Here is a 12,567-nt window from a genome sequence, read left to right as displayed (position 1 = left end):
TCCTTATTCTTTGATGCAGTTCTACTGAGATATCAGAAATTGTTCCCAAGAGATCAATTAACGATATCAAGATTTAGGTTTGCTGCACTGGATGCTTATTTTGCGCACAAAACTGTTTCCATGCTCTTTTGCAGTACGTTTTGCAGTGGCATAAGAGTTCTCAGACCTCTGCTTCGTTCCACTGACATCCAGGAGTCCCAGTGCAGAAACAAGGAAATGAATCTTCACTGGCTTTTGACACGTTAAGGACACAGAGGAGACCACAAACACATTTATGCCAGTTGCAAAACAGGGTAACAATTGACAGGAACCCAGAATATGTTTCAGAAAATAGTTAACAAAGCAAGGAGTTGGACACTTTACTAGCCTATAAACATACACCTGACAGTGTGTCTTTATGCATAAGAATTACACACAATGTTACTGGGGAATTACACTGATATTATCTTCAAATACCTAAGGGTAGATCCATAGGTGTATCCATACCCTAACACATGGAATATATCCATTTCCAATGGGGGAATGGCATCTTCTCATGAAGTCATGAAAAGTATCTCTAGATACCTCCAAAGACTCTAGGCCAGACAATTAGGTAACATGGATTGCCGTAGCCTTACAGACTTCTTGAAGAGGTCTAGACTTTTGTAAGGACTGTGATCTTGAAGTGACTAAGCTGACCTTGTCAGACACTAGGAATACTCACTCTTATCCCTAAAGTTTCCAAGGAGAGGGAGGTCTCTGTCATTGCACTTAGAAATTGTAATAACTTTGCAACAGATGTACTATCAATCAAGCATGTTTTGTACTAGTGGACTATCAGTATTAGTTGAGTCTCGGTATTTAGTTGACTGTATATTGAATAAGGACATGTGAATGTACCTTATTTATAGGGGTCTGAGTGTTCTTTTCTCAATTAATCAACTTCTTACTTTCCTTTTAAATTTGCTAGCCGTCAAATGCGTATAATTTATTTTCTCTGACTTTCTAATACAAGTTATTCTGAGGCAAACAGAATCAAGCTGGTTGTAACCGGCATGGTTTGGTGCTCTACTGTGACCTGATTGAAGGTAGCTGTGAAATGGTTCTTGATATTTGGTCTGAAACCATGCCGTATACAGACCTCAGCTGGATATGGCAGTGGTTAGTCATAGCAGTGTTATTCTATGTGCTTATGAGACTGAAAAAGGGCAGGGACATAGGGAGATCCCTGCTAACAGTGTGGGGAACATGTATGAGAAATTCTCTGCTTGCATTTGTAAATAACATTTCCCTCACCACCCATGAAAATTTACAAGCTGCCAAGGAAAAACAAAACATCCCAGCTAAGAGCCACAGCTCTGCAGCAACAGATGTCGAAAAGCATCAAGCATGTGTGAGTGAATTGGACCAACAGATCTTGAAGCAGCACCACTTACCCTTGGACTGCTGAGAGGACTGGTGGAGAGCCCAGACGACGCTCCGCTGATTGACCGAGACCTGGATGGACACAATAAGGAAAAAAGCCCTCAAAAAACTTGGACAAGTAATAACCCTGAACACCAGCCACCACACGCACAGGCATGAAGTGAGGAGGAGGAGGGAGGCTGTCACTGGAAAAGCACACGACTCTTTCCTTTCACTACTGTCATATTTTTCAGCTGTCTCACCCTCAAAACAAAGAAATGCTGTTGCTCAGGGAGGATATTGTGATCCCTTTTCATTAAGCGAGTTGCTACCTTCTTTTTGGTCATCAAGCACATGGAAGCTACTATGTGTGACCTGTGCAAGCTGAACTTCCAAATTCAAAAAGGACTGTCAAGACATTTGTTTTGGTGCTGAGAATTCTCTTCTGCGCAGTGCTGGTGGACACAGAATGAGATGTTCTCTGTCACAAGCAACATGGAAAAGCACCGTATGTACAAGGCACAAAGGTAGGGGATTGTTCCAGATACTAACAAAAAAAACAAGTCTCCATGACCCAGGCGCACAATTCTTTCCTATGTGGTGACTTCCCACTGAAATGAAAGCTCACATTGGCTTAACCCTTTCCAGCTTCCCACTGATGGATTTCACATCTCTGCTCTCCAGTAAGATTTCCTGCTGTTGCATTAAACAAGTCAGGTCCTCTTTATGGATAACAAGTTCTGCTGTTGTTGATGACTTTACTAATACCAAGATAACAGCCCGGGTGCCCTCAAAAAGAGGCGAGGCAAGGGAGAATAAACTGTCCTTCTATTTGCTGACAAGGTCACCTATACTGTAATGCTCTTATGCTCTCCAGCAAAGGCCACCTATGAAAAATGTCAGCTGTTAGACAATAAAATGTACAAATGTGTTATGCTAAATGTGCTGAAAGGGCAGACAGGCCAAATGCACAAACATTTCAGCAGCAGAAGTTTGCAGGAGGAGGGCTGCCCAGCAGGAAAAAAAAAACCCTCCATGTGACTGTAAACGAGTAAGCCACAGAGGCAGCTGCTTTCTATTCTTTTTAAAGAGAAAGAGAGTTGTCTTGAAGACTGAGATGTCTTATAGGATAGGACTTGGCTAAGAACCTAGTTGTTCAACAACCACCATGCAACATGTCAATAAAGCAAACCTACCAATGTTTCGCCTATGGTAAGAGCCATGAAAGCAATTACTTGCCTTCAGGTAACAAACATGAAAAATGAAATCCTGTAGATGCTTGGAAAACAGAGTGCGTGTGTGTATGTGTATACATGTGTCTATGTGTGTGTGTACACATACGTATATTTAAAACTGATATAGGTCAGATAGTTAATGTCAGCTTATACGTAAGAGAATATGAAACAAATTTAGATCATAAACTGTCTCAGTTTACTCTCTTCTACTGTTATAGAAGAATCAAACAAAAAAAATCAGTTTCTAAAATGGTCTCGCAGACATATATTACTAAATAAATTTGAGTAGTAGAATTATTAAAAAATATGTGAACTGCAAAAGAAGACATATTTCCAAGGAAAGAGTAAGCCACAACTGAACACAATGGAAGGTCCTGTTCTGCTTATTTGTATCCTTTGCAGAAACTACTCACTGATGGTTTTCTTTGTCTCTCATTGCAGTTTGTCCGTCACAATAAGTAGGTGAAACCCAGAAGCCCAGTCTCAGCATGCTTTTTTGCCAGATTAAATCTAAATTTGCACCATGAAAATCTGGGGCACTCATCCTATGCAGAAACTCCCCACTTACGTTTTTCCTTGTACCCTGCCGCAGTCTGCCCATCATAATACAGCAGTCAAAAACTAGAAGCTCAATCTTGGCATTCTTTTGCACTAGATTAAACCTAAATTTGTACCATCAAGATCTGGGGCACTCATAAAGGTTTATGCAGAGTAATTTTAAGGGGAGAACCGTCTGCTTCACTTTTGAGTGCACTTTTTATGTGCCTCTCCTATAACTGAAGGAGCTGAGTGCAACACAGATGTGTCGTGCATATGGGAAGTCCATTTAGTTAAAATCTTCCTTGTATGAGTCATCAGGAAAAGCTTCTTCCAAACCATAAATTGCAAGAAGAGCCTATAGATCATCTTGGACAAATGTGGAAGGCATTTAGGTGCCCAGAGATGCAGTTAAACACCTACGTAGGAGTTAAACTCCCACTAGGAGCTGTTCCCACCAGCTCTTAATTGTGGTGGGAAAGTCCTCTCTGACACTCACCTGAATTCCAGGATACTTGATTAAAAGTTCCAATCTGCTATTTCCTCTTTGCAATCAGGTGTTTCCAACAGTCCTGAATTCTCCCCTCCCAACCCCATTGGCTCCTATTTTTTTACAAAAACAGTCACACACACAGAGGGCAAAACACAGCAGGCCCCACCTCCCAACTCCCAGTTCCTTATTGGAAGAAATATTTGAAAAAGAGTTGTTGTGTACTGTGTTTTCATCCAGCCTAGGAGCCTGAGGTAGGGGACAGAAGAGAGAGTTAGTGTGAAATCCTCCTGGAAATGCATTCAGTATCCACGATTGCTATCAAACAAGCTTTATTTCTGCTGCTGATTTACATGCAAAATACATAAGAAGTAAAGTAGGCCCTATAGCGAATTTTAGTTTGTCCACACTGGAAATCATATATAGGAGCAGTGGAAAGAGTTTAAAGAATCCTGGGTTAATTTTAAGTGTTGGGGCGAAAAGAGAGCTGTACATTTTCAAAACTTTTCCCCTTTACAAGAGAGTGCTGGTATGGGATATGACACCCAGACTCAGGAGATCTTCCTTGCATCTTCTTCAATTTAATAAATCTCCCATAATTTACCTTTACAAATGTGACGTAGTTCCCAAGCTGGCTAAAAAAACTCAGTACAGTGGCAGGTTCTATACTCCAGTACAAAAATGCTAACAAGCAAAAATGACAGATTTGTCCCTCCCATCAAGATCGTCTTAGCTGGGATATCCTAGAATTCATTTTTTTTAAAAAAAACCACACAAGTACTGCTCCTGTATCTCAGAGACAGGTGGACAGAACTGGGACAAGGCCAAAAGAAAGTAATGAAAACATTGCATTATGCTGAAATGCTGTAATGAAAGAACAAAGAGAATTTAAATTTTTATCCCTCTCACCAGAAAATGGAAGTATGAGGCCCTACAGGCAGCACATTAGTATGGCAGACCCTGGATGATCTCATGTGTGGAAAGAGGAGAAAAATATGACATCATCTTATCTCTATGGCTATGAACTAAGTTTATTTAGTGGGAAATAGCTATTAGTGAGGAACCTCCTAAGAGTCTCTACAGGCATTAAATGTCATTGAAAGTATTAAATCTATGATTATTCCAATAACTTGATAATAAATGCAACAATCTAGGAAACTATGAACATTGTGTGTGACTCATTTTTGCTCTGTGTTTTGCATTGCTGTATGCTTGGGCACTAACTCAATGGAAGCCATCAAAAAGTTGTTGAAAATACAAACAGAAAAGTTACTGCAGTTGCTCAGATAAAGAGCATTCCCTCAAACACAATTCCAGATTTAGAGACACAAGAAGAGACTCTTTAGTCCCTTTCAAAGTGACGTAGTTGTTTTGCCAAGCCTGGAGGGAAGAATTAAAAAAAAACATAAGGGAGCTAGACCCAAGGTTTAGGAGGGGGAAGATGCAGAGGGCACTCTAAACTTAAGGTGGGCACTGAGACTATTGCAGGCTATTCCTCCCATCTCATAGACTGACAATAATATGGAGACATCTGAGCTATGAAAGAGAGAGGCCAAGGACTGAAACGAAATGTGCATGTGTGGGCTGCAGTTTGTAGACGTGATGATTTTATACCTTATTCAATCTATTTGATACTTCAAAGTATCAGAGTTAAAAGGCCCTTTGTTTTAAAGCTTTTTTTTACTCATTTTAGCCAGCTGCTATCAAAGGGGAAGCCGTGCGAGGTCCAATTCATGTTAGACCAGTGGTCTCTTTCTGGTGAAACTGAGGAGCTGGAATCCAGTTCCCAGCTGGTTTCAGAGAACTGCAGAATTTTTTGAGAGCTGTAAGAGGTGAAGGGCTGAAGCCTCACACTGCTGAGGTGTAGGCAGAGAGAAATACAAGAAGGAAAAGCACAGCCGGCCTGGTAACCATACTATACATATAGCACATGAACAGAGCATCTCTATATAGCCCTTCACTCAGATTAATTTTTGAGTGCTTAAACAGTACATCTGCTAGTACACACTAGTAGAGTATGAAGGCTTCACAGCCAGCATTAAACATTTGGGTCAGATTTGGCATTTGTTTCTTCTTTGAATAACCATCTCTCAGAAATTTTTCTTACAATCAAAGGGGAGTTTGGTACCTTGTTGCAGTCCCAGCAGAACTTGCTTTCATAGCACAGTTTTACCAGGATGCTGAATACAGTCTCTTAGCTGGTCAAGCTGGAGCCATGCTTCCAAGAAGGGGAGCCTGCAGCATGCATGCAGCGTGCACTAATGCATCAGACTTGTGTCCCTGGGTGAAATGCCTTAGAAATTTTGAATTGGTTTGATTCCATGTGTAGTTTTGAAAGTCATCCCAAAATATCCAGCCAACCTCTTATTTGCTTCAAGCATAATTTGGGTGGAATTTGATACTCCTCTTTGCTTGCTCACTCAAATAAAACAAAAAAATTCTGAACTGTATTTCAGGGTATGAGCCCCCTGAAAATGACCTGAATTAATATGCAACAGGTGAGCAGTCAGGCATTGTGTGTTGCTACATTTCATCACTGTTACTCTTGGGTGTCCAAAAGATACAAACTGTGCTTCCTTGCTCCCTGATCTAGGGAATATGAATAGAATACCTTTGATACTCCACTGTCTTACAGTCCCAACCATGCACATAACGCTAACTACAACACCTCTTACTGGGAATACTTATGTTTTAGTCAGAAGGTCTACTCATGGTAATAACTGCTTCTAAGATGAAGCCTTACAAAGAGTACAGAGAAAATACCACAGGTGTTGGTAACACACCTCTTCTCCCTTTCAACAGACACAGAGGGTGATGTTAAACAGCACCACCTTCCTTAATTGGCCAATTATACTAAAGTTCCATTTATAAAGGGTTTAGAAAGAATTAATAAATAGTGAAGCATGCTACAAACATGAGAAGTAAATGTTACTGGTGCTAATTAGCTTTCTCAATATGTACCCTCTCAATAAGCTTTTGCTGTAGACTGTGGTGATCTATTACAATGTTTTTATTAAATAATTTATTAAAGAAATATTCTCCTTCTGTTAAGTATTTATAAACGGAACTTTAATTTGAAGCATGACTGCATTCCTAGTTGTACCTATATCCTCTTTATTGAAAATAAAGAGCTTTGAAGATATATCTGTCTCTAGGGCCATCTGTTCACCTCTTAAGAAAACATTGACTAAAAAGAGAGGGAATACCCAGCATTTTTTTAATAACACGGATGGGATTCAGCTTCATCTTAAAAAAAAGGACAAATTAGGATAAAAATTAACTGGAGGGTACCAGACAGATACAAAAAGTGCTAAACAGAGAAGGGGGTTTCATTCCTGGAAGGTGTCCTAGTACCTGCACGGTGTCTGAGGATAGTTCTCTGTGCCCACAGACATTGAAACATAGAGACAAACAAGAGAACAAAGAAGAATCCAAAAGTAAATTATATGGAGTGTGACTCCAACATAAAAGCACACAAACACACACAAAAGCACCAAAAATGCTTCTTCCCACATCTCTCTCTCTCTCTCCCTGATGGAAAGCCTCATTCACTGAAGTGTTTCAGCATGTATTGTATTTGTAAAGTGCAAATGAAAAGTTTCTCTACAAGATACAACAGGTCCCGCAACAGGAATAATCCAAAACTAGAGCTTACCCCAACGGATCAGCACTCGCCATCCTCGGAAAGGGAAAACGAAGAGATAGGGAGAGAGATAAAGAAAGAGAGAGGGATGTGGAGGCAGGTGGAGAGAAGAGTAGGAAAAGCAGAGTGAAATACTGTTCGGAGAACTGAACGGTCATAATTATTGCCACTGGTGCCTACATCTTCAGAGACCAGGAACACTAGGGGGACAGTTTCATTTACCAGAAAATAACTTCTGTCCTGCTCACAATATTGCAGACACGCCCAACTTTGGCACTGGGGAATATGGAGAGGGACATACTAAGGCTGTAAAAAAAAAAATTCCCAGCCAAATCCCAATTAAAGTAGTCAGCAGAGCAATGGGGTTCATACTTCATGCTGCATTTCTTTTCTGCCTCTTACATAAGGCACAGTTATATCAGACTGTTATCAAGGAAATTGTTCTTTTTGTCCCCAGTTTGCTCAGCGTAGTGTCCCTCTGTCCCCCAAGCTGGCCTGGTAAGAAGTACTTTTTTTACCACGAATGAACTGTGAAACATATTGGTTATTAAAGCATGCATTTCTGAGCCAGCTTGGGAGCCCAGGGTACAAGATTGTAGCTCAAGCTGTGAATCTGCTTTGATACTGGCTTATTAGTCATGATGGTCTTATAGTCAGGAATTCAGATCAGCTAGAACATACCAGCTCAGCAACCCAGCACTTATCTCTGTGGATGCCATCTTGTGCTCCAGGATCTCATTTTTCATTTAAAATAAATTCAGTCTCTGGGTCTTAAAGGTTGGAAAGAAAATCTTTCAAATGTGAATGGAGAATAAATCAATGCTGTGCTGAAAAGAGTCTGAAACAGCAGCTCTAAAAGCAGAATGAATCTCTGGCATGTTGACTTTGAAGCCTAGCGACAATCAAAAACTCCAGTATTCTTCATTTTTCACTACTAACCAAAGCATTCAAAATCAAAAAGAATAGTCAGGTTATTAAGTTTTCAGGGGTGCAGGTAAGCAAACTCAGGAAAGTGTCACCACCTTTTCACTTTAACAAAGATTAGATTAGAAATTTTAAAAAATCTGGTGTGTTATTAAACCAAATTATTTTCAACTTGGATGCATCCCTTTTTTCCCTCTCTGTCTCTTTCTCTCTCTTATTCTCCCCATTTTCAATAGCAGGCTCCCAAGCTGCCAGAGCTACCTCTGGCTAAGTGAGGAAAATCCATTCTCCACAAGACGGTCACCAACAGAAATGCCAAATTTAATATATGCCCAGTAGATTTCACAGTTTACCGCTCAGTGCAACTAGCCATGCTTCTGGTTACATCAACATTGCAAATGCTGGGCTGGGCAACGCAAGGCAGTGTCGAGAAAAGTTCAACTTAAAACATAGTTAGAATAGAAAGAAAAACCTGTTGTGCTACACATTGATAGAGAAGTGGAAAGAAGCATTGCAGTAAGTTCTTTTTCATGTGTTTGAGTGACACTCCATTTGTATTTCGGCCTGGAGTGTAAATTTGGGTAAGATCTAATTCATATATATACAAATACATATATATGTATATATTTAGAGGCAAATGCTGTCCTCAATTGTACCCGTACAAATCTATCTACAGTGACGTAATTGAGAAGAGCAAATTGACACCCATTGTATATTGGAACGTGTGTGTATATTTATACAGAAAATACACCCATATTCACGCATGCAGAATATTAAAATGTAAATAGAATGGGTGCAAGAAGGTTGATTAATTTTTCTTTCAAGTCATTTTCCCAACAGGGAAGGTACTGAAGAGGTTAACAAAGAGAATGTAAAGCAAATTGACAATAGGAAAAAGGAAGAGGGAAATGAGGTTTAAAAAAAATGAACAATCCCAGGACACAATAGACCCAGAAGCGCAGACATGTGCATTCCCTACAATACTGAAGCAAGTGAACTACGGAGCTGCAGCAACCCAGATACAGAAGAAGAGAAGCACTGAAAGAGGGGGTGAAAGAGAAAGTCAGAAAGAAAGAAAAAGAAAAAGAAAGGGACAGTGGCCTCAGCTACTAAGACAACCATGTGCATCTAGAGGGAAGGGACCCTTAAAGATGCAGTATTCCTTTAAAAAAGACATCATAACATTGGATAATTAAACACTGGCCAAAAATTTAAAGGCCACCATGATTAGCTGGCCCCATTTTGCTGGGGTTCTCTTTGCTGCCTATCCCTTTCTTTCATGTGGCTGTGTGCAGATCCAGAATCCAGGTCCTCTCACTTTCCCACCACTGAGGTCCTTCATCCTAACTCTTAGAAGTGGGAGGGAGGTAAGACCACAGCGAATGTGATCGTCCAGAAATCAGCCTGGTCCTTCAATGGGAAGGACCCTGGATGATCCTTGTGCAGTGCCCTAACCTTCTCTTCCTGTACTCTGAAAAATATCGCCTTTGAGAGGGTATACAAAATGCCCATGTGTATTTAAGAAATTCCCCCAGCGGCTACTGAAGGGCCATTTCCTCTGCTCCTAACACAGCTGTAGCAGCTGCTAGAGAAGAACAGAGGGACAATGAATGGTGCTGGGAACATCTGCTGAAAGACCCTTCTCCTGTCACAGATAAAACCTCTGCATTTCTCTTACTGAACCTGACTTGTAATTACTGTGGAAAAGCTCATCTTCAGAGTAGTTTCAGACTAACTTGTAATGCAAGAAGCGCCACATGTTCAAGAACAGAATTTACATATAGGGGGAATCAGAGAAAGGAACAGGAATTTCCATGTCTATGGTAACAGTCCAGGAAAGCTCAGCCACTAAAGACTGTATAGCCACTGCTTCTTCATGGCTGTGAAACGTAGAGGTTTCTAATAGTTCAGGTCCAATGCTTGTCCCTATCTTGGCATCTTAAAGAGGGTGCTTTACACACCATGTGAGGCACAATCTCTCCTGCAGATGCATGATGTTCTTCATTGTGGCAGGTTCAAGACTTGAAACACTGCCTGCAAAGGACTGCCTCAGTCTGCAAAAGGCCAAAACAGGGGCTGTCCCTCACACATCCTGCAAGTCTCCTGAGGCTTAAAGACCACATTTATCTTTAAATAGAAAGGTTTCTATTAAAAGGGGAAATGGAAAGTCCACAGGTTCCTTTAAGGAACCCACTGCTTCCCCCCTTTTGAATCATATGGAACACTCCTAACCTTTGGGTAAGCTAAGTCTTTGCCCAAAATGTATAAGGATTACATTTTGATGAAGAAGTACCCATTGGGATGACAGCTTTTAACATTAGAGAAAAATTCTCTTCCTCTGAGACCGAAATTTTAGGAACAACATGTCCACTAAAAACCTTCCCAAATGTCTAAACTTTTTTTTTTGTTCATGGACCCACATGAGTCCACTTAAACTTCCTAAATCTGGTGTCCTGCATGTCTTCCATTGTGCCTCTATTCACAGTTGGGAGTTACTCTGTTCTTTATTCTTCACCATCTGTCACTTGAACTGCTAGATTGGAATTATCCTCCAAAAACCCTATCTTTGATCATCTTTTCCTCTTGTGTTCTCTAGTGCAGCCAGGTTAGTCTTAAGGAGTTTGTCTCTTACTTACAGGCACTTAATATTTTGTTCTGTCAGACAGGGTTTCCAAAGTTTCCTACCATTGTTGTCACTGCCTCAGTTGTGCTGCTGTTCCTAGTGCTGGGAGTGGAGCACTCTGGGCTTTCCTACCGTTTTATATTACAATCCTTCCCAAAGCAGTCTTAGCAAATATGTCTTCTACCCTGGGCATCATCACTCATGGCAGAACTGAACCAGAAGTAGCAGTAGGATGAAATTTTAGTGGGGAAAACATTGGTACAGTCACAGGCTGCATTGGGGATAGCCTCAAATGAATGGTACTGTACAAAAATATATGGGGTGTGGGGCTGTAAATATCCCACCCTCTTTGTTTCTCTCTAAAGAGAGAACAGTTATGTCCCCACAAGGAGAAGGTAAGTACTGCATCTTTAAGGTCTCAGCAGTGAGGTAGAGGAGAGGAACATATTGTCAGTGTTTATACCTTTCTTCTTTGTTGAATTTGGGATTGGCTTCAGAGATATCCAGGCTTTTACTGAACATTGTTTTACTATGGCAGGAACAAAGCGAGAAAACAGAGTTACTAGTGTGGACATTTATAAAAGAGAGTCACCTGAAGCAATGCTGGACACCCAGCCCCCCAACCCATCCTCCCCTTTTTAAGCAATGCTCTGAAAAATCTTTCTTTTACTTTCCAACTATGGCTCAAGCCTACACAGTGCTGAAGTTCATTATCTTCCCCTGACTTCTGAGGTCTAAGATGACTTCCCCCATACATACTTGTAAACCCTGCTCTCCTTTATCCAATTGAAAACCCAGGTACCATCTACTTTGTCACATTGTCGAGGGAAAATAGAACATGCCTGAAGGCACAAACTGCAAAGCGCTCATTACTCAGACTTTTCTAGAAGACCTCAACACTAAGCACAATCTGTGAAAAAGTTAAAATCAGGCCATAGAGCCTCTTAGAGGAACAGTAATCCATTTTGTATTCTAATTTGTAGGGTCCATTACCACTTACTTCCAACTCTCTTCCCCGTACTCAGTGCATAGAGAAATGCCCTTCTTTATCATCTTGGGTCTGAATCCCTGAAGCTTAGAAGCAATATTCCCTATGCTTTGCTAAAGGGGCAGCTCTCTGTAATATGTTTCACTGGTAATATGCTTCACTGTTTCACAGAACACTGCTTCCTAATGTTAGCTGATCTTTCATGCAAGCTATCCACTTCAATAACCAGAAGAAAATGAATAGTTAATGAAGCCCATTTTAGAACAGTTTTTGGACTCTCACAGCAGAGCTGCTGAAAATTTCTGGCATATCCCCGAGGGATTCTAGCTCCCATGGAATTCTTCCTAGTCTGTGTGATTTTGGCACAAGGGACAAATTAGCTGGTGTTAAACTAAGCTCAGAACCTACCTCTTTTCTTTTGACATTTCAATGCAATACCAGATAGTCTGAGAGGTGTGGATACCACAACAGCAGAAGCAATTAAGATGTAATTATGAACCCATTTAGTTGACAACTAGCAGGCAAAACCAAGAATTAACAAAACTTAGTCACCAGTTTTAGGGTGGCTGGTGTTTGTGCATACTAACTTCGCCATATACAAAGACTCAATGCAGAACACTTGGAGAGGTCAGCACAAGCATTTCAAGGAGTCTGTAAGCTCAACAAGTAGCCTTTGTGCTGAGTTCCCCTCCTCCATTATCCAAAACTAAGTTGTTGAAGGACTATGTTTTTCACTTAATACTT

General features: G+C 40.7%; 1 protein-coding gene across 1 annotated transcript in view; it reads right to left on the bottom strand.

Annotated features, from left to right (window-relative positions):
• BRSK2 (BR serine/threonine kinase 2) overlaps positions 1-12,567 on the bottom strand; it is a gene marked incomplete at both ends in the record, with an annotated part of 323,936 nt that overhangs the window by 33,386 nt on the left and 277,983 nt on the right. The window contains one exon of the mRNA XM_082318936.1: positions 1,416-1,476. Within this exon, the coding sequence (XP_082175062.1) occupies positions 1,416-1,476 (61 nt within the window). The remainder of the gene's footprint in view (positions 1-1,415; positions 1,477-12,567) is intronic.

Source organism: Platalea leucorodia, assembly GCF_965183815.1.
Source record: "Platalea leucorodia genome assembly, chromosome: 7".
Classification (NCBI taxonomy): domain Eukaryota; kingdom Metazoa; phylum Chordata; class Aves; order Pelecaniformes; family Threskiornithidae; genus Platalea; species Platalea leucorodia.
Note: the sequence above shows the minus strand (reverse complement) of the source record. Positions and strands in the feature narration are given on the sequence as shown.